Source organism: Papilio machaon, chromosome 1, assembly GCF_912999745.1.
Source record: "Papilio machaon chromosome 1, ilPapMach1.1, whole genome shotgun sequence".
Lineage (NCBI taxonomy): Eukaryota > Metazoa > Arthropoda > Insecta > Lepidoptera > Papilionidae > Papilio > Papilio machaon.
In genome coordinates, this window is record NC_059986.1 from 7043419 (window position 1) to 7067337 (window position 23919).

At 33.5% G+C, this 23919-nt stretch overlaps 3 protein-coding genes across 3 annotated transcripts; all 3 read left to right on the forward strand.

Moving 5' to 3' along the window:
• Window positions 1–796: 796 nt before the first annotated feature.
• Window positions 797–17667, forward strand: LOC106719864 (large neutral amino acids transporter small subunit 2). The gene is made up of 7 exons (XM_045686407.1): window positions 797–1202; window positions 4312–4610; window positions 10312–10437; window positions 11018–11159; window positions 15714–15837; window positions 16652–16852; window positions 17200–17667. The coding sequence occupies exons 1-7, from the start codon at window positions 1060–1062 to the stop codon at window positions 17599–17601; spliced, it is 1437 nt and encodes a 478-aa protein (XP_045542363.1). The 5' UTR covers window positions 797–1059; the 3' UTR covers window positions 17602–17667.
• A 1518-nt stretch (window positions 17668–19185) lies between these two features.
• On the forward strand, window positions 19186–20669 carry LOC106719953 (NADH-ubiquinone oxidoreductase 49 kDa subunit). The gene has a single exon (XM_014514446.2). It carries the CDS (start codon window positions 19237–19239, stop codon window positions 20602–20604), a length of 1368 nt encoding a protein of 455 aa, XP_014369932.2. The 5' UTR covers window positions 19186–19236; the 3' UTR covers window positions 20605–20669.
• A 631-nt stretch (window positions 20670–21300) lies between these two features.
• On the forward strand, window positions 21301–23688 carry LOC106719940 (sorting nexin-20). Its single transcript, XM_014514430.2, has 4 exons — window positions 21301–21675; window positions 22048–22269; window positions 22877–23070; window positions 23443–23688. The coding sequence occupies exons 1-4, from the start codon at window positions 21451–21453 to the stop codon at window positions 23564–23566; spliced, it is 765 nt and encodes a 254-aa protein (XP_014369916.2). The 5' UTR covers window positions 21301–21450; the 3' UTR covers window positions 23567–23688.
• Window positions 23689–23919: the final 231 nt, after the last annotated feature.

The following is a 23919-nucleotide window of genomic DNA, read 5'->3' on the forward strand; positions in this document are numbered from 1 at the left end:
CATATGTACATTTATCCGACGTTCTTACGGTGAAGGAAAACATAGTGATTATGCCTGCACATATCTGAGAAAAAATTCAATGATATGTGTGAAGTCAACCCGCTCTGGGCCAGTGTGGTTGACTATGGCCTAGTCACCCCTAATCTGGGGTAGGCTCCGAGCCCCTCAATGGGGATGTTTAGTGACCTGATGATAATAATGATGATGATATATTACATGGTTATCACTTATTCAAAAGTACATTTAATAACTCGTAAGTATGAAATAGTCACATGTTGCCAGTTGTCAAATTTTATATGGACAACAACTAGACAGTTTACTCCAGCAAGAAAAACTGATTGTTTCAAACAGCGCGTCTCGCGCCGCGCATTTGGATCTCTCAGCCGTCGTAAAGTTCCGTTTTATCTCCGTTATAAAAGTTGCGGAAACAGAAGCAGAAACGGATGTTGAAAAGCGTGCGGAACTTCCGCACTTGCGGAAACGGAAACAGACATCCGTTGCATCACTACTTTCAATGAATGTAACTGTAAAATGTACAAAAAGTATTTAAATAAATGTAATTTTAAATTGAAACAAAAATAGGGGCCAAAATATTGTTCAAGTTGAAGTGGATTTAATTTTCCCGGGCGATAAATGTTGAGACAGAACATCAGAATAACAGGTATATTGTCACTTATAGAACCGTCTCTTTTGCTCCTGTTGTAGATGCTATCTGTTTCTTTTTCTAACCGCGCACAGCTGGCCAGACGGCATCGCGTGCACGCTACATAAATTCACACTAGCACACATGCGCCACGGTCGTCCCTCGGTTCGTTTGTATGACCTGCGACGAGCGCTCGCGTGTTTCACAGTTTGACGTGAACTTGGTTACTGTTTTACCTTTACAACCACTGTTAAATATAAAAATGTTCACCCAAAGTGTGTTAGTTAAATAGAAAATATCATAGTGGTCGGTGCAAGTCAAGCACGGCAGTCACGTTACTTGGTAGTAAAACACATTTCTCGTAAAATCCACGTGCGTTGTGTTTACCGGTGTTTTGCTGATTGATTTTTTACGTTATGGGTGAAGAAATACCAAACGGGGACACGAAAGTAGTATTAAAGCGAAAAATTACCCTATTCAATGGTGTCGGCATTATAATTGGGACAATTATCGGCTCTGGAATTTTTATATCGCCGACTGGAGTGTTCATATACACAGAGTAAGTATAACTCATATTTTCCCGCCTTTTTTGTTTTACGGCCTGATATGAGTTCTCGGCGTAAAAAATGTAAAGAAAATATATTGCTTGATAAATTATAACAATGTTAATTTAAAATGTAATATCGTTATATCCGACCCATTTTTACAAAAATCATGTTATAAGTTTACAGCCCTTAAGGTCACATGTTTATATCGAACCTCTTAAAACTCAACTACAACTGTAACCACTTCAAAATATTATGACGACACAGACAGTAACAGGAAGTTCAATAACAGATTTCAATTTACATCCTTGTGTTTCTCGAACAGTACGCTAAATTAGTCTGTCATGTCGCTTGTTTGATTTATCTATATATATTTAACTAATATTATAGAGAAAATATTTGATTGTTTGTTTGCATTGAATAGGCTCCGAAACTCCTGAACCGATTTGAACATTTCTTTCACTGTTTGGAAGTTACACTCTTTTATTTAATACGCGCCGTCGAAGTCCCTGGCAATTGCTAGTTGGCTAATAAAGTAGTTCTTGTTGTCATGACTTAAGAATCATTATGGTAGAATCATTGTTTAAGGATGCTCGAGGGGCTCAGTGCCTACCCAAGTTAGGGCCATGTCTGAGCCATTGTCAACCACGCTGGTTCAGTGCGGTTTGGTTGACTACACACATATCTTTGATTTTTTTTTGTAGATATAAGTAGTACTACAATGTTTTCCTTCTCAACATCGGAAACATGTAAGTGCTTAACCCTAGAACCGTACCCATATCAGAATTTCATTAACAGTACCCTGGGGTACAGATGCACCCCAAAAAAAAACGCATGTACTAAAGGATAATAAACTTTTATTACAAAAATCGACATACATATGCTTTTATACATTAATTGAGTCTTTTTTACCAAAATTGAGGTAAACTAATTAGGAACCGTTAAACAAATTTGGCATATTTTGCTTTGGTGCTCATTATAAATGAAAGTTTTGCACGTAGCACATTGTGTGCGCGATTTCCGGTCCTTGGACCTTGGATAAAAGGAACACCTTCTGAATTTTGAATTTGAAGGAGTTGCCACAGCTACTGGTCGTTTTTTTCCTAAAAAACCTCCAATACTTATTTGCAGGGACGTTGGCAAAGTTTGGTACTGAAATCTTTCTTCCAGGTGAGGTTTGATGAGATTAAAAGCGAGAGTCTTCGGGTAAGTGCGCCTATTTCTGAAATCTTGCTTATTAGTGGCCATTGAAGAATGTAGCAATATCATGGAATTAATCCCCACAGTATTAAGAATTCCATAGAATACACAAAGGCTCCAACGGCGAGTTTTGTGGGATACGCTGTATGTATGACAAAGCTGGTCAATGGATCAACGCCACCCTTTGTTTGATTATAAAAACTTATGATTTCTGGCAAATTCACAGCCTTGTCTTTATCTTCCTCGAAGTACATGGTGGAAAGCATGAGGACGTTTTTCTTTTTACCTTTGCTAAGCTTTGGAGGAATATATGAAAGCAGAGTGAGTTCATTATGAAAAGCAAACGAAAATCTTCAATAGTTTCATCTGGTTCATCTTCTAGCTCCTCGCCTAGAACAACACCTTCCCCATCTTCCGTCGCCAATAAGATATTTTCAATTTCGTTTTCATTTAGAATACGCCGTGACGCCATCTGAAAAAATAATAATAACAGCTATGCGAAAAAAAATTGTAACTAAGAAAGAAAATATCTATGTAAAACAAGAAAAACACCAACTTTTAGCATATATAAAGTATCTATATTACGTTGTGATTTTTTTACACTAATTCATATCCAAAACATTACAAAAAACATAATAATAAACAAAATTATAAAAATATATATCTAATAAAATACTTACGTTGATAGTACTCTGGGGTACTGGTGTACCCCACAAGCAGCGTCCGAAGTCTTGTCCCTAGCTGAACCGCTGTCCAATTGAAGCATCCACGCTTCCCCCCGCCCCGCGTAAATACCCCGGCGCGCGAAGCAAACAGTCGAATAGAAAAAAAGTTATAAACGATTTTTTTTTAAAAATTCGATTTGTACCCCAGGGTACGGTTCTAGGGTTAACACCTTCGAAACCGAAGCTCAAATCATTCACCCTAGTTTATTTGAAAAGGTCGGGAAAAACATATTCTAAGAGTATTTTTCTTTACTTATAATAATAATTCTATTACAATAATTCAATTTTTCAAATCGCTCTATCTTTTTTATTATATGTTTTGCCCATTTAATCAATAATTTTCTTCATTTTTATGGAATAACCTATCAAAATATAAAGGTTTATGCTTAGGGCGAAGTGAGAATACGGGAAAGCAAGTCCGAAACATAACTGAATTTTAAAGGATGCCAGCAATCATAAGTTTATCTTTTTAGTACCTTTTTATTCGTTCAATGACTATAATACTTCTTGTCATCTGAAAAATAGCGTGTCTATTTATAATTTATTACATTGATCACTATTAATTCACGGTATAAACTTTTTGTGATATTTAACGTCTAATAGTGTTTGTTTTAACTTTCCATGAAGTAATGAAACTTTTTGTCTTGCAATTGATTACGTCTATAAATATTAATCAGTTAGACCTAAGTGATAATCATCGTTAAGTTAGCGTGCTCCTTTTAAGTTGAACGGCAGTTGTACTACGAACAAGTTACTAATAAGGCCAAGGTTGATATTGATACAAATCAAACTTATATCTACACATATAAATTTAATTATATTCGCAACTCTTTTAAGTTTACTTTGTTGGAACTAATGTATATAGTATTTTCATTCAATGCTACTTCAAGTGGAATATTTTGCACACATTTTTTGTGTCAGAAAATTATCTTCTTCTCAAATATGTATGTCGCCATAAACACACTATATCAATGAATATACTGCGATTATCCCGTTTAAGAATACGTACATAAAGCATTAAAGTTCACGTTATTTACAGGCAAAACTTAAAGATTTCCTATTCGCAAGTACGAACGATGATTGTAGATTCCATAATTTCAAGTTGAAATTTAAGACTCCGCCTGAGCTAAGAATGGGTGTGCTTTCACAATTTCATTCATAATAAGTTGAGAAACTAAATTAATAAAAATTGTTTCAGATCGGTAGCAGCATCATTGATAATATGGCTAGCCTGTGGTCTACTATCGACGTTAGGAGCTCTGTGTTACGCCGAACTTGGGACTTCAATCACGAGGTCTGGTGGTGACTATGCTTACATTTACACAGCATTCGGTCCTCTGCCGGCGTTCCTGAGGATCTGGATAGCACTACTTATCATCAGACCAACGACACAGGCGATAGTGGCACTGACCTTCGGACATTATGTGGTGAAGCCCTTTTTCCCAGAATGCGATCCGCCACAAGATGCCGTTAAGCTGCTTGCTGCTGTTTGTTTGTGTAAGTTTTTCATAATACTCATATATTGCTGATGTTATTCAAGATAAAGAGTCGCATCAGTTGATAGTTAAGTAAATTGGAATGTTTTATATCTCGGTCCATAATAAATCTTCACATTGATCGCATACCGATAGCAGCAAATTTTTGAGTAGGTTGGCATGTCATTTGACCCCAATTATTAGCATGAGGCGACACAACGTACTGATTTGTTACCATAAATAAAGTGAGAAATAACACGGAAACCAAAGAAAATAAATTTCAATTAAAATAGATTTCTAGTTAAGGGTTAAAAAATGTGAATATGATTATTATCCGTGCTTGGAAGGACCTTATTTCAGAATTTTATGAAATTCATTTAAGAAAAAACCTAACACAAGAGCCAGCTATAATGACTAGACATAGACTAATAAGTATTAAACTAATTTATCACTACATAATTCACTTTCTAGAACAATTTAAATAAGCGTCTTGAAGAGCAGAATCATGATTTCGGCGCCGAGTAGGCGCTGTAAAAGTTCTCGTGTGCGAGGCACGTCTGTTCCGAGTCGTTAAGATATCATTAGACGGCCATCTCATTACCAGCATAGCTTTCTTATCCACTGTATGTTTATATTAAATCCCCTTACAATATGCGCTATATCTCAATCTCTCTGAAGCACTTATGACTTAACAATTATACTTATCAGCTTTAATATTTATGGTGTGATTTGGCTTTGAAAACTTTAAACTGTTTGTATAGACTTATTAAAAGCTTTTGTATTTATACACTATCTAGCATTTAAAGTTTGTATTTAGCTAGTTAGCATTTAAACACTTAAACAATACAAAATAAATCCATAGCCAATAATTGACATTATCAGCTAGTGGTATGCGTTAATATAATTTCTCATTTCGTTTGAATTCCGTACACACAAGTACATACATGTTAGGTTAATAAAAACTTGAGAGGTGTCAAGGGACACCCGGATGGAACGAAGTTCCTTTCAATTAATTAGTGAAGGAACCAATGTTTATTCTATGAATAAAAAACTTAAGTCTTCACAAGAAGTACATTTTATTTCTATGAATTTTCGTTATATATTGTCACGTCGTTGCCATGGTGATATAGCAAAAAATGTCGTGACAACTTTTCGAAAGGATTTTTTCCGTTTAGCCCCCTTTCACAACGCGCGATAAGGAACTTCGTTCCAAAAAGTATTAAAATATTGTTAGTTGCAATGTATAATAAATATATTTTTATCTCTGTTTTTGAAGGATAGTGAAAGCTATGAGAATATTTTTTTGTACAGATGTTTCTGCAGTGCAAACTATAAATTTATCTGTTGCCACATTTAGACACTCATTCACTTTTGTGTTGTAAATGTTTCTTATAAAATCAGCGGAGGCGATTGACGATTAAGCATTTCCTTTGCCATAGGTAAACATAATAAAAAGAAAACAGAAGTTGTTCTGTCTATCAAATTTTAATAAATATTGTACTAAAATTCGAGTAAATCCACCTCGAACAAAATTACTATTGTTTACCAATAATAGATTCCATAGTTGTAATACATCATAGGATCTCAGTTTCAACGTTGAAAATATTTTCTTTTATATGTAATTTAATTTAATTTTAATCTGTGTAACTTTACTGAGCATTTATGTACATTGTTCCTCTAGATATTTTTTAAAACCTATCAAAAATATGAAAGACTTGTGTTATTGTTTTTATTTGATTGAATTCCTTACAACTATAAAGTAGTAGCGATGATTCAATAGTTTATTTCAGTCACTTATTTTGATGTCCTAACGAACGGAAAGTTTTCGTCACTGGAATTTTAACGATTCAAATTATACGTAATTCAAATTATTAGCAATTCGTAGCGTTTAAAATTTAACTCAGTTGGGTCTTGAACTTTTATATGGAAATACTAGAGGCGACAGAATACTACTTTTAGGTTCTGATGGGGAATTTTATGTAGCTATCTGATCAGGTTTATCTCAATAATCAGGCCATATAAATTCATAGTTTCCTTAAAACACGCTAAATACTCCTATATTATACTGTTTACTGTGTAGGTTTCACTTCGTTGTAAAAGATCTTTCGTAGTTTATTTAATTAAATTGTTTAAGCTTTCGTGAGATATTCTAAGAAATTAATTAGGAGTAAACTAGTCGGTGATGTCACCGGAGGATCATACGTGAGTTAAGCGGTTCCAAATTAATTTAGTATATTTTAAGTTTATTTTTTTATAAGAGAAGGGGGAAACGTGCGGCGGAAACACTTTGGTGATCAACGACGCCCATGGACATTCGCTACACAAGAGGAATTGCAGATGCGTTGCCGGCCTTTAATTGTTCGTTCGTTTGTTTGTTCGCTCTCCTTTGAGGGTTGTGTCGTGTAAAGCTATGCCTCTATTATTAAATAAACTATTCGTTTTATTGACGTTATTACTTGCGACTTAAGAATCCTATTTAAAATGTCATTCGGAGGCAGACATTTGATATGGAAGCATTTTGTCGACCACGATAATACAATGGCAGCTAAATAGACTTGTTTACAGTTTATTCGGAATGATTGCCATTTTCTTACCGGTCTGTAACAATGTTGTTTTGAAAGTATAAATGGAACATGTTCCGATTGGGATACACTTACAAATTATTTTTTTTATTTTTTTTTTTAACAAAATTGGACATATTGGAGTCGTATCTGTAATATACCTCAATTGCTACCTAATATTATGATATTTATGAAGTCTTAATACGTCATACTGACTGAATGGATTGATTGCACATCTTAAGGAAGTTTTGCATATATTTCAGTGGACAAAGTTATAAAGGAAATATTTAATGAACCTACAATACCATTTATTATTACGTACTAAGGGAATACCCATTTACATGTACTACTTTGCTCTCTATGGTGATTTAACCTCAGTAACATGACAGAACGATGTTCTTAAAAAGCGTATTTAATACGCCATTAAATAATATTAGTTATCGACTTAAATTAATTGTTATTTCATTTTTTACTTATTTGTGGCGCGAAAGTCTGTAGCGGTGTTGATCGGTACTATTCCAGACTTATGCTGTTCAGATAGTTGTAATACTCAAGAAGAATACTCAAGGACGGTAAGGGGTACGGGGTAAGGGGGGTACCCAAAGCCGAACTGTATGTATGAATGTATGAGCGAGAGAGGTGTGTCAGGACCACGCCAAATAAAAGTTCGTGGTCTCTGTCTACCCTTTTGGGTTACGGGCGTTAGTTATACTGTATGTTGCTATTATTTATTCGGTATTATTTACATACATACGTAAGAACAAAGCTTTGTCACATAATATCATTTATCTTTACCTTTTATTAATCTTTTACTTGCAATATTAAAATCCAATCAAGATATGATTGGATGTATTGTTTATATGTTTTGTTTACATAAAGAATTGCTGTAATATATTGTATTTATAATGAATGTCATTTTAAATCATTTTACAATAATAATATTCCTTTTATAACATCTTTAATGAGCACGCAACTTTGTTATTATAATAATAATAATAACATGAAATAAGATGACATATTTTAAATCAGTCAGTATTGTGATTGAATGCTTTGTACGTATTTTTATACCTAGTTTTTACCAGCGGTTTCACTCGAGCTGACATACTTAAATTTTTAGGGGCCCCCGCCAAGTCGAGCAAAACAAAAAAAAAGCGGCACGGCCGTACAGTAGCAGGTCAGACCGTTTTCGATGTAGTTTTTTCTGAAATAAATACCGACTCTGAGCATCTGACAACATAATGATGTAGAATTGTTTGGTATAATTTCTGCCGCCGAGCTCACGACAGACCGGCAGGTACTCACTACTCACCATCTCGATGATTGGCAATCTTCAAACGTGCGGTTTTCGCGAAACTTTCAATGGTCTGTCCTCGGCGGTATTTCCAAACTGCTACGATTTAGGGATTTTCAAGAAGTGAGCATATAACATACGCATCACGTGCTCATAACCTATAGGGATAGGCCTAGATTATATTTCCATTTGGCGAGCCCCCATGTTAGGAATGCATTACAGGCATAAATGAGGACCATACTGCAGTAGTAGTTAGGGTTATTAAACGTATAGTCCAATGTAATATATACATAATACAATATATCCATGCCAATATAATCGAAGCCCACTACAAGATGTATCACTTTGTGGACAAATTGAAGCAAATTGACATAGAAGCCCAATTATTTGATTGACCTGCCTCCACTTACCTCAATAGCGGAACTTCCTCCTAACCTTATTATTGATCATCTTACCAATGCCCTCAATAAATACTAGTTTACGGTTTATTAGTATAACTAATTTTATATCATACTTAACTTTCTAGGTAACAAGGGATAAACAATCTAGTTATCTATCAAAAGCGTGTTATTTAATTTCTTTAATATTAAATCTGGGAACTTACTAATATTATAAAAGCGAATGTTTTGATGGATGGATGGATGGATGTTTGTTACAAGATATCTCCAGAACTGCTGCATGGATCTCGATGAAATTTGGTTTAGATGTAGACCACACTCAACAGGGTAATAATTCAGTTTTTTTTAATTCCGCGCGGACGGAGTTACGGGTGACAGCTAGTCATGTAATAAATTAGAGAAATTTTTGTTATCATCGATTCTTAATGAATGTGCAAAATTTCAAATTTCGAATAACAGAATTGTGCACACGTTTAGGTCACGTAATTATTATTTATATGCGTATAGATTTCTATAAAACCTTGAACATTAAAACAGCATCTAAACTCGTCGAATACAGTTACGCTTTTCGAAACTCCTAGCCACGGTACTTGAATACCAATTAAGCCTTTCATTTAGCGTACGAATAGTCTAATCTGCGAACGTTCAATACGTTCAGTGTAGGAGATATTGCTCCATGTTTATCACAGTTGTACGTACTATAACTTTAGTTATGAAAAGCTCAGGTCGATTAAACGAACAGATTAATAATGAGTAAATGATTACTCTAGCATCATGTACTCTTCGCAGTTCTCATTAATCTTACTAATATTATAAATGCGAATGTTTGGGTGGATGGATGAATGTTTGTTTAAAGGTATCTCCGGAAGGACTCATCGGTTCTTGATGAAATTTGTCACGTATGTAGAACATAGGCTGTAAGAACATATAGGCTATTCATTATGTTTTTTAATTCCTAAGGAGTCGCGGGCGACAGCTAGTAATACATAATCATTAATGCAACCTCTTCCTTGTACATGGTGACATTATTTTGTAGACACTTTCTTAACTTCAATCACGGAACTTATTACCTTTGTTACATAACCTTACAGCAATCAAATAATGATTTAGAATGCATTCTGTTGATGGATAATATTTGTAATATACTTCCTATTTATTACGTATACATAATACATAGCCGGAGTAGAATAGTGATATAACATAAATCATTTAAAACTAGTTAAGTACATTGTTTTTGCTTCACAATCTATAAGATTATAAATATCCCTCAACCTATTTAGTTACTTTCATAGTTTGAATTTTATTATATTCGGCCACATAGTTGACAAAGGAGTCGATACTTGGAACAAATTTTGATACATAAGTAAGCACTAACGATCTTAATTCAAAGAGATGGCAGAGATTAAAAACCGAAGAAAGTGTTTTATAATGATCATCTCAAGAGTATTACTATATCAAGAATTTTCTTTGAAGGTGTCCTGACTGCGATCAACTGCATCAGCGTGAGGTGGACTATGCGCATCCAGGATGTGTTCACCTCTTCTAAGCTGTTAGCTTTAGTCATCATCATCATTGCCGGCTTGTACTATATTTTCATCGGTAAGTGGTAATTCATCAACATCGGCGTATATGTCTTTTTACATACTATACTCGTACAATATGCCACCTTTTACGTACTACCTTTCAAGCGGTACTCGTAGCCTTGAGGACATGAGTTCCTATTTTTAGATGATACGCGTTTGATAACTTATAATAAAAAAACAAAGTTCAATGTCAATTATTATCTATATATTATTCGAATAAAAGTATTCCTTATTAAATAACGACAAGTTGTTATGTTGATATAAACCAATTATCGAATTTGTTATTAAAACAATCGGTACGTTTTATGTTGATAACTGCGTGTAGTTAAAAGTGAGTGATTTCGAATGCCAACTTGTTTCGATGTGTTCCTGTTTCTTTTGTGCATATTTATATAAGCTAGTGTTGTATAAAGAAATGTGCATTCATTTAAATTCGACTCGAAGGACCAAATTCCTTAAGTGGAATAAATCGGTAATGCTGTTGATTCCTACGGTATTTTAATTTAAAAAGTCTGAGATTATTTGTTAATTATTAAATGTTAGTGTTGTTATTATAATTATTTACCTGTTAAGACTTTTATTACTGTTTGTTTTAGGTCACACAGAAAACTTCCAAAAGCCATTCGAAGGTAAATACGATGCAGGAAGTATTGCGCTGGCATTTTACTCCGGTCTCTTCGCATTCGGCGGTTGGAATTACCTTAATTTTGTTACTGAAGAACTGCAGGATCCTTACAAGTGAGTTTGTATAACTTTTCTAAACTTTGACGGGAAGTAACTAGGTTTCAAACATTGGACGCAGATTGGATTTAAGTGTGTAAAACTGCGAAGACAGTTCTTTGTAGTGTTTTAAGATGTCTTATGCAAACTATACGATATTTTATAGGAATTAAGATTAACGGATCATGTTACAGTGCGACCTAGTTAGTTTTAATTAACAACACGCATGTTTAAAAATTATGTTCACATCTATCGGGTTAAAATACGTGACAATTTCTTAGCTGCAGTATTTTTTCACTTAACCTTATTGAGGTTTTACTCGCCCGTTCATTTTCCTAGTAAATTACGTGTGAGTAATTTCCGTATTACGCACAGAGCGACAGACATCTCGAGGCCGGGGATCTGTCGGTGCAGAATTCGGTCAAGTGCAATCGTATCTACCGGCACTTACTCTCTTATCGCAACATCAAAAATTATTTTGTCAAAGGCTTAACGTTAATGATAGAGCTCGCAATAATATAGGTCCCTGTCTATGACAAGATAAGACAAGCCACCTCATTATGAAAATGCAGTTACCATGGTTATTGAATTTAAAAATATTGCTTTTAAATAACGTTGATATTGTCATGTTCACTGGGAGAAAGGAAGAAGAAATGATAATTCATAATTTACTTGCAATCGCCCGTGACTCCGTTCGTCTGACTTCTACATCTATGTCAAATTTCATCGAGATCCATGCAGCTATTTTGGGGATACAACCTAACAAACATCCATCCATCCGTCCATCCATACATCCAAACATTCGCATTTACAATATTAGTAAGATACTATAAAAACTATTGAAATAACAAATCTCCTTGTTAACTTCAACTTTAGTTTATAGCCATAAATAGTTTATGATGGTATGACATATTAATATTACCTTATAAGTGCATAACCATAGCATACCATAAAGGTTTTTTTGCGTTAGTTGCTTCATTCATGTTACCTTACTTCTCACTAATATTATAAATGCGATTTTTTTACATGGATGGATGTTTGTTTGAAGGGGAAATATTGGCACAGATATAGTAGTAATTTGGAAGAACACATGAGCTACTTATTACTTTTTTAATTCCGCGCAGACGGAGTCGTGGGCAACATCTAGCTGATAATAAATGTTTAAAATACTTATTCTATGTCAAAGAACGTAAAAGAGATCGTTTCAAAGCTGATACTGAGTTTGTTCTGTTAACAAGCCTCATTATATTAACGGCACGTATCTTGAGATACTGTTAAAAGATACTTATTTCAAATTATATAACTCTTAACTGTTATATTTTATGAATACGGACTAGAAAAAGTTAGCAATCATTAACGGAATTTTTATAAACTATAATGGGACATGACTTGAATGTCATTGCATTGTTACGTTCGATAGTTATTTATGTACATTATTTTAACGTGTGTTTTTTTGTAATATTTTATTTTGCTAACTTATTTTGGTTGATGTTAGTCGAACTTCTAATACATAGATGAAATTTTGAACTTCTGTCACTGAGATATTGTGTACCTACATTTTTTTTATACGCGCGTATATTATATATAGAAAAAATGACAACATTATTATCTCTATATCCTACTACTTTGTAGATAATTGATATAAATTGTGTAGATAAATGTGTTACTCTTAACACGTGTTTAATGACAATGTAGACATTTTGGCGATAGACAGGAATTAGCTGTGAAATTACATTACACGTTTTATTTAATGTCTCTAAATCTATATATATAATAATAATAACTCAAGAACGGCTGAATCGATTTGACTGAAAATTGATGGGGAGGTAGCTTAGAACCAGGAATAGGACATAGGATAATTTTTACCCCGTTTTCTATTTTTTATTCCGCGCGGACGGAGTCGCGGTTAAAAGCTAGTTAGAGATAAATGTCTAATGGATTAGAAATAGTGACAATTTGAAACGTTCCATGCCACTTTGATTTCTTTGTATGAAAGTGAACATTGAACGTGTTTTATTATTGAGAAAGCGTGTGCAATGCAAATCGTGGCTTGAATCGCAATTTGATCTGTCTCAATGCCATGGTTTGGTTAAGATGTTGACTACGATCTTGCGTAGTCGCACAAAACTGAACTAAAACAACAAAAAAACAATAATTATAGACGGCGTCTGAAATGAATTTACTTGAAAATCAACTGTTGGTATACGTAATTATGGTATGATGAACATGTTTAGAAACAGAATATATTCCATTTTCATTTTAACACTGTCAACTTGTCAGTTCTATGTTTATAGAGATAAGTTCAGCAGGCTTGTTGAGTTAACTAAGTTTTGCTCTTAAACCGCTGTTCCTTATTAAAGACAAGCCGGTATAATGAGTTCCCAGTAAGGCTGGGAATTGGATTAACCCGGTCGCTCCCGGTTAATCCAATACAAGCTTCATAGATTTACTCTCCATCCTTGTAGAATGTTCGTTAAAATCGACTAAACTTTGTTTAATTACATTTGTACAGTACAGTTGTCTGTCCTACATCATTTTTATTTAATTGTATACGAAGGATCAGCAGAAAACTTTTATCTTTAATACCAACTTTAATACCACGTTGTGTATTATTAAACTAATAGATAGTAGGTACTTAAGACTAGAGACAAAAAGTGTGAACATTACATTAAGGTCAGTGAAAGCGAGATGCGATTGAAACTGATAGTCAGCAGTGGTTGTAGCCCTTCAATAGAAAGCAATTTATGGCACGAACACTTGTCGAGATTGTTTAGATTGTTGAGATTGTACTCAAACTTTTTAAAATTTCTACTAGCGGAATAGTAAAGTTTGCATTTGCTTTGTCTTGCATGCACGTGAAACATGACTCAATTTTCGACAGATGGAGGAAATAACGCCAAATTCTATTCGAACTCACTGTTATTCATGTGTTTTCTGTTTAGTTTTAATTTTTTATTTAATAATCTTTTTTAGTAATATATTGTCGGAACTAGTTTATGAAAGAAAAGGAAGTTTATTTTTTAAAAGACAGTGACGGGAAATATGTATTAGGTAAATATAACAATAGTATTAATGCAATTGTTGGTGATATAATAAAGTATATAATGTTCGTAAAACAATCTGATTTTTTTGGTGATTGAATCCACCTTCTTTTTTTAATAGTACAACTATGAGTAACAAAGCATTACTAACCCTATACTAAGCTACATAGCTGCAAAACAACATAAGTCAAGGTCGTAACAATGGATAGGCAGAGTTTACGGTTTTCAATTTGAAGAGATTTTTGCACCTCTTCCACGTTCATACATCTACATGTTACATGTGCTAATATAACTGTCATTTAAATTTACTTCAATTAATTATTTTTATATAACAACACACACCTAGAAGAGATTTTCAGTTTTACGATTGATATTATACGTAGTTATGTTCAATTTGAAATCTAACCAAGGCGTCGACTTTTACTGCTTCATTGTGTTTTTAAAATAGATATTTTATAGCATCATTAACTTTTAATGAGATACAGCGTATATAAATTGTACCAAATCTAAAGACAAACAGGAAATTTGTAAAAGGCTTCAAAAAAAAGAGTAATAAAAATACATTTTTTTCTTTTGTAACTAGCATTAGTCCAATAAAATTAAACGGACAATGTTAATTAACAATATTATTTTTAATGTAAAAAGATCAAATGTAGCTGTGTGATGCTTGTGTATTCTTTAGAAGCAAAGTAATGGAAATCTTTCGATCGAGTCTTTTAATTTTCCACAAGAGCCCTCTTGAGACTTTCAAACACTCATCGTATTAAAGCTTTTTATTTGCTCTAAGTATAAGAAAGTAGGTTGATCAGTGTTTTATTTAGAAGTCCTTATTGAATTCCCTTGCGAGAATATCAATATTTAAAAATAAAAAATGGCTTTGTTTGCTGTTTAGAATAAGGCTGATACTTCGTTAATAATATTAACTTCATGTTTTATTAGTTTGCCATTATAAGTATCTTTGAGTGACCTTTTTCAGTTAAATAGCAAAATAGCAATCAAGAAATATTATATTCACTCAATCGAAGTTTATTACAGAGCATTGAAGTATTGCGCATACGTGTCCTGATCGTTGTTCTAACCATTACAAAACCATTCTATTCCATCCTATAATATAGGAAAAAAGGGTGGTTCATTTCACATACTTAAAGCAGTTGCGTTAGAGAGATATATGGGATGTTTTATCTCTGACTCCATTACGACTATTGCATGAATTATTTATCTGCTCTCGAAACGCTATCGAGTTTTACTTTTGCTCTACAAGAACCTTAGAATAAGGGTATTATACCCGTATAATAAAAAGAAATACATTATTTATATCGTTGTGTGATGTAGAGTGCTGCTAAAACATATTGTTTTCTATAAACTCAATTGGGATCGATTCTATAACATTTCATTGTGAAAAAATGCCATTAATTTCATCTCTACTTCTAATAGTAAAGCAGTTGCCAATTACAAGTTAGGATCTGTAACTACTTGTCAGATTTAACTTAACCTAACTTAATTTGTAATTAGAAGGGTTGATGCGTTTCAGAAATCTGCCGCGTGCGATTTGGATTGCAATGCCGATGGTGACTATCATCTATGTTATGGCGAATCTCGCGTACTTCGCAGTCGTATCTAAGATGGAGATGATGTCTAATCCCGCAGTTGCCGCTGTAAGTAAATTTTTTCCTATATTGTTTCTATTTCAAATTTTGTTTACATTTTGGATATATTACATTGACCTGTTTGTTAATAAAGTATTAGTTTAATCAGCAACTGTTATTGTGAGTTGGCCTAACCTGTGACCTAGAAGTATTAGATATCTTGTAATCGTATGTTTTTGGGCAATACCAATTATTAACTTTAACAAAATATCTTCATTATCTCGTTGAATTATAGCAGTAACATTGAAATAAACGATTGTTTGTATCAAATTATATTCAGATTCAGCCTAATTTGATAAAGGGGCAAGGTTAGAAAAGTTATGATGAACGAAGAGTTATGTATACGTTTATAATTTTTTTTCTGAGCTGCAGGGATTAATGCTAAGTGGTGATGTCACTAAAGCATCAGGTGGGATGGTCCAAAAATGTTTAGTGCTAATTTAGTACACCTTTACATCGTATTTAAACGGAAATAACATCTGTTTTTTACGTTTAAAGAGCGTCGGTGGATCTTGACTTGCAATCTGCAGGTCCTGGGTTCGAATCCCGCTATGTACCAATGTGTTTTTCTACTTTCGATTTACATATGTACATTTATCCGGCGTTCTTACGGTGAAGGAAAACATCGTGATGCAACCTGCACATATCTGAGAAGAAATACAAATGATATGTGTGAAGGCAATACGCACTGGGCCAGCATGGTTGAGTATGGCCTAGTCACCCCTAACTTGCGGTAGGCTCCGAGCTCCTCAGTGGGGACGTATAGTGAGCTGATGATGAAATGATGAACATCTGTTGACTGATTATCTTTTAATTCTTCCAGGTGTTCGGCGACCGTTTATTCGGGAGCTGGAGCTGGGTGATCCCAGTGTTTGTGGCTCTGTCCACCTTTGGAGGGGTGAACGGTGTGCTCTTTACCTCCGCCAGACTGTTCGCGACAGGCGCACAGGAAGGACACATGCCTGCTTTCTTCTCCTTGTTTCATATAGAAAGACAGACGCCGATACCCTCCTTGTTCTTCACAGTTAGTATTTTTATTATTACTTAGGTTGTATAATTTTCGCTACTAAATAGCGCTTATTTTGTTGTTGTGTTCAAGTATGGCAGATCATATTTGTTTATTTATGTAAAAAGTTGTAGGAAAAGACACATTTTAAACTGAATTTAGACAATCTAATAATTTGCATGCATCATCAATCTTTATGTCCGATAGAGGTGAGAAAAAGAAAGGATATAAGGAAGTAAGAAAAAGATAGAAATAGAAAGAAAAGGACTAGTCCTTTGGTATCATCACACGAAATACAGAAATAAAAGCTTTCGTATCTTAATTTGATAGACCACTTTATTGTGTTTATTTTTTTTTATTTCCAGTGTGTAATCTCTCTTCTGATGCTGACAACAAGCAACGTGTTCGATTTAATAAATTACTTCTCTCAAACTCTATGGTTGTCTGTCGGAGTGTCTGTTGTTGGAATGCTTTGGTTAAGACGAGCGAAGCCGAATATACCACGACCGATTAAAGTCAACATCATCATACCCTATGTTTTTCTTATAGCTATTGGATGTCTCGTTATAATTCCTGCTATAACTAATCCTAGGGATACAGGAATAGGCATAGCTATAATGTTATCTGGTATTCCTGTATATTATTTGTGCGTAAAATGGAAAAACAAACCGGAGAGTTACCATATTTTCTCCGGATGTATACTGAGATTTATGCAGAGGCTGTGCTCGTGCGTCTACGTGGAAGCTGCAGAAAAGATGACCAGCTAAATACATTGAGTATAATATGGACCAATAATTACTACGGACTAGATAAAGTATTTATTTTTTAAAAATCACTGAGAATGTATGTGTTTTATTCCATTATATTATGGATTTTTAATATATTAAATTATTTATCTAATATTTGTAAACAACATATTTATATGTTAAGGGAGCAAATTAACGCATATATGTATAGTAGTTTTCTGTTATGTTGCCTTCTCACAATGTTAGTTGTGGTAACACTTTAAGCCGGTAAGATATTTGAAAAGAACTATACCTAAATGGTACATTAAAATGTTAAAAGGCGCTTCTTACACTTCATAGACAAATTAAAAAAATTGCATAGACAATATTATGTAAATTATATTAAAATTTTCTGAGCATTTTGTTACACAACAGACTGAGTGATTTGTTGCCTTTTTCTATACTTATAATAAGACTATCTATTTTTTTATATCTGATAGTAATTTACTTTTACTTTAATATTTTTTTCGTTCAGTAATATTTATAAAATTAGTTTCTAGTAAATTTAATTTTAATTTGAAATAAACTTAACATAATTTAGAATTAAAGTTATTATTTTTACAAACCATAACCTATAACACAACTATATAGTTACTAAGAATTTTAGTATTAACTTTACTGATTTAAATTATTAACTATCAATAGTTGAGATTTAAAGAGATTTCAAGTATTTGTTTTTAACAGTGTTAGAGCCAACAACATCTGTTACGAATTGGCCGCTCAGAGATTTTAAGCGGGAAGCTTAAAACGTTTAATTCCTTATGGCTGAAAAATTAAATTGTTTACATGCCTACAATATTATAATATTATCAATAGGATTTTATCAAGCCAGCTAAAAGATGTATTAATATAATATACGACCAAATTGCGTTTAATTTATTATTTTATCCTAAAATGACATTTACCTAATCGTTTTTAGGATTGCAACACTACGATTTTTAGGTAGAAGATCCGCCAAAAGGATTAGTATCCAGGCCAGAAAATATTTAAAAAAAAAATAGGTAGAAGAAAATAACCCAACATGTTATTCTTCTGATGTTATAGCCTATCAAAAACCTTATCAAGGTTATTAGTAAATATTTAGCCGTCCTTATGACAACAATGAGACAGATAGCAATGATGCGGATGTCCATGGGCGTCGGATCAAATAACTTTCGGTCCGTTGCTCGTTTGCCCCCTTCTCCAAAAAAAAAAGATAAAGAAAATAAAATTAAAATGGAAGTAAAAGGGAATTGGAAATTAAATTAAACACACACAGTTTTCCGAGTTCCCTCGTATGCATCCAAACGTAGATGTTCTGGTTTAGTCGTTGTACGAGTATGCCTGTATGCATGTACGGATCTAGTAACGATGTTCTAGTGGTGGTAGTTGTCACGAATAAAATTTTACTAAAACACCACTGTCTTATTTTGTACTGTAAATAAACAGTAACATAATTCCTTATTATAAAAAAAAACATAGTATTTGGTTGGATGTAACAGGATATTGCATAGAATACTGGCAGTTAATGAAATAATAAATACGAAAAAGAATATTAAATAATGTCATATTTGACATATCGATTTTAAAATGTTGTGAATGTTATTGGGAATTTAAGTTCGTTTAATATTGGTAAATATGCGATTACTTAAATTATTTTCAGCTTACAATTTACAACATGTCAGACATATAAAATTGTATACACCATCATATGGGCACCGTTGGTATCCCGACGTGGATTACTTGAAAGAATTATCCGGGCCAACTATATTCAGAAACGAAGCCTCAGACAAATACTATAATGTAATTTACAATTCAGTAGTACGACCGGTGGAAAGAAAACTTCAAAATATGTGGATAAATTTTGGTCCACAACATCCCGCTGCCCACGGAGTGTTACGGCTCATTTTGGAGTTGGACGGTGAAACTGTCGTTCGTGCAGACCCTCACATTGGTTTCTTGCATCGAGCTACAGAAAAATTAATGGAAAGCAAACATTATAATCAAAGCTTACCTTTCATGGATCGTTTAGATTACGTATCCACGATGGCGAATGAACAAGGATTCGTCCTAGCAGTTGAAAAGTTACTAAATATTGAAGCTCCTCCGAGAGCAAAAGCCATTCGGGTTATGTGCGCCGAATTATCACGTATAGCAAATCATTTGTTGAACGTATCGGGCACGGTGCTAGATGCTGGAGGTATAACTCCATTTTTCTGGATGTGCGAGGAGCGAGAAAAAATATACGAACTATTCGAAAGAGTGTGTGGCGCTCGAGTGCACAACGCTTATTTCAAACCAGGAGGTGTTACCATGGACATACCCGTAGGCTTTTTAGACGACGTCTACGAGTTCTGCAGCAAGCTTGGGGAGCGGTGCGACGAAACCGAGGATCTCGTCACTGGCAACAGGTTGTACTACGCCCGCACCGCTGGCATAGGCGCTGTGAATGCCCACGATGCAATCAATTTAGGCTTTACGGGCCCAATGTTACGTTGTACTGGAGTAAAGTGGGATTTACGAATCGCTCATCCTTACGATGGATATGATCTATACGATTTTGATGTACCCGTTGGTACCTTTGGAGATAGCTACGATAGACACCTTCTGAGATTATATGAAATGCGCCAGTCACTGAGAATAATAAACCAAGTCATCGATACTATTCCAGAGGGGGAAGTGCGAACCGACGATTCAAAAATATCACTACCTCTAAGACAGGAAATGAAAACCTCGATGGAAGCACTGATCCATCATTTCAAGCTGTGCACTGAGGGATATGTAGTTCCTCCCGGAGCTACTTATACGTCCGTTGAATGTCCTAAAGGAGAATTAGGATTATATATGGTATCTGATGGCACTTCTAAGCCGTATCGTGTACATTTACGACCATGTTCTTATAATCATTTGGCAGGTTTGGCTATAATGGGTAAGAAGATGATGCTTGCTGACATAGCTATTCTTATTGCTACTATAGACATAGTGTTTGGTGACATAGATCGCTAAGTAGTGGACGTCAATATTTCCATTTAGTAAAGGGTTAAAAGGTATTCGTAGCTATCGAAAAGTAAAAGGCCATACGAAAAATACTTATTGTTAATTTTCTGTGAATGTTCCTAATGTTTATTACATTCTCAAAGATAACATGAAGTTTTATTCTTATTAAAGAGTTTTTTATGACATTTAGAGCGGATTTAATCAAACTGGATATACTCGCAACGAACTACTAAGATTAAAGGTAATTTTACATTATACCAACCACTAATTCTACTACTGGCGAGTAAATATCTACACGGGCAATTTTCGCGGCATAAAATATACAAAGTTGTCAGAGCAAATATGTTACTTTTCAGTCCATATTTGACATTTAACGATTACGCTATAAAATTTAATTGCCATTCCATTTCATGTTAGAAGAAACAATAGAACTTTTGTAGTAATACCAAGATATTAACTTACTCCGCAAGTATGATGAAAACACGGAAACAAATAATGACCAAGGGATAAATTCAAGGAGTAGAATTATCCTCATATTATAGTTATCCTCGTCCTTGTGTAACATCGTGTTTGGTCGAATGCGCCCTAAAAGTAATAAGAAACTGTTAATAAATCATAATCAAATTTTATCGAACGGCAATAATTTTTATTTTAGCTGTCAGTGTTACGTGTCACTGTCATTATCACTCAATGTCATTACTTCAAAAACTTCAAATCACATTCAATAACTTTACTTTTTATTTATCATTGTTATATGTACAATGCTACATGTTGAATGTTCTAATTAAGTGCTAATTACTGTAATCGAATCACCACAATTTTTGTGACTTAGATCTTTCATAAGATTTATAAAACATGTTGAGATTTGAAATTGTCTCATCAAGAACAGTGGAAGGCGAAGATAAAGACAAAAAGTTTGTAGCTTATATGTTACAAGTGCGACAAGATGTTACAGATTCAATGGCATTTGATCCTGATCCTGCTAATGTGGAGAGACGATATACAGACTTTTTGTGTCTTTATAATGGATTAAAAAAGGATTTTCCAGCTTTATTGAACAATGTAACATTTCCAAGAAAGGTTTGTCGATTCTTGTTTATTAATCCTTTGTTTATAAGAATCAATGTATCATCGCTATTTTATCTTTTTATCATTAATTAGATTTTTTCATTGTAAGTCTTAAGTCTGTAGCTGTTCTTATGTACAGATGTAGCATGAAGTATTGGTTGTTTGTTATGTTAGAGAGAAAATCAACACTGCGCCGGGGTATCGGCGCAATACAAGATATAGCGAAATATCAACGCTTACGTCCCCTTACTACATCTATCTAACATTTGGTTTTGGTAACTTTAGCGTGCAATTCGATCGAGATGATCTTAACTGATAATGTCTAAAAGTTAATAGATTAATAATGTCTATTAAATTAAAGCTTTTATAATTTTTTATTTACAGATTTTAATGGGAAACTTTGACCCAAATTTAATATCAACCAGATGTACGGCATTTGAGTCATTGTTGAGTTTAATAGCCAATGAGTCACGGCTCAGGGATTCACCTGCGTCAATTGCATTTTTCCAAGAAGTGGAGCTAAAGGAAGCTAAGAGACTGATAGATGAAGGCAAGTTTGATCAGGCACTGTCCGTTTTGGAGAGCAGCTTTAAATTATTGAATAAGGTAACTTTGTTTTATCATTTTAATACCATGTTTAGTCTAGTATATACCATGTATATAAGGTATGAATGGTATGTAGCATCAAATGTATAATTATATACTTTTTTTAGAATAAGCATTTCTTTTAGTATATTTTAGATTGGCAAAGCCCATAGAGTAATAGAATAATTGTCCAATTTGAACTAGTTTCATGACACAATGGATAAATGTTTTTAATTGTTACTTTTACATTATTTGTGGTTGATATGACAATGTATAGATATATTTTGCTTAATAATTGATAAATAATGTGGTAATTTAGAGCATTACAAATGTTAGTGTTGGTCACATGAGTAGATAAAGCATGCTTTACTTGCTGGGTGTATTTATTGTGATAACAAACATGTTTTTCCAATGAATAACAGGATATGTTTAATATGATTGGAAAGTAATTTAAATTCAACCCACATACCAATACAATAAAATGTTACGATTTGTTAGTATTTTTTTAAAGTACAAGATGGCAAACTAGAATGTGCACATTTGTTTTGTTAAAAATTTCCATCAACATATTCAACTATTAATTCAAAAATTAGTTTGTTTTTGATGTTGTTTTCTTTATTATAATCAGGTGTATACTGACAGATCTCGCGTGGTTTTGAGCGTGTTATGTCGTATAGTAGCATGTGCAGGGGCGAGCGGCGGCGCGCTGGCTGGCCCGGTGGAACGCTGGGCTCAGCTTGCTCTAAAACGTTATGAAGCTGTCAGTGACTCGGACCTGTTGCTCATTTATGTACCACTGTTACATACTTGTATATCTATTTGGTAAGTATTATTATTTAATTTAAGATATTTTGAATTTAACTAAATTATTATTCTATTTACTGGCACTTTGGACTCTAGTGATAAAGTTAATATTGGAATAACTTTCTTTGTGAGACAACATAAGAGGAAAGTAAGAGATTGAAGGTACAATTTTGTGTTGTAAACTGGTGTTGATTGGCGTATTTCTTAACAAATAAAATGCTTTTCTTTCCCGGTAACATGATGGAATGTACATTTTTAATATAAAAACTAATTATATGTTTATTTAATTTTTTTGCCTATAGGAAAAAACATTTGACTTATGAATTTGTTTTAGTAATTTTTTACGTTAAATTATAGAAATTACTTATAATATTTTATATTCAATTTCAGGGAAACACTGGGAAAAGATAAATCTAAACTAATTGATGAGTTAAATGGTCTTCGCAAACGAGGTATGAAAGTGGACTCTGTTCCGAGTCTCATGGAGGCAGTTGACAATCTAATTATTATTTAATATGATCATTTGTAAGTCAAATCGCTTTTATGTATATAAAATCAAATAATTATAAATTGATATGATGTGATATTTAGGAACTGCTTATATTTATTAAGTGAAACATTCTATTTCTAACCTCAAATATGAGTCAATTAATGTAATCCAACATTTTTGGGTTTTATTTTTAATGCTTTAATATTTAATTATTTTTATTTTAATTTCTATTTATATTTTTTGAGCATCTTAATTAAAAAAAAGTTGACACTTATAGTTTTTTTATAGGCAGCCATGTTATCTTTTAAAAATAAGCCATTTTTAGTCTATGTAACCTTTGATATGCAACTAAAGATATTCTCAATGCTTATTATGTG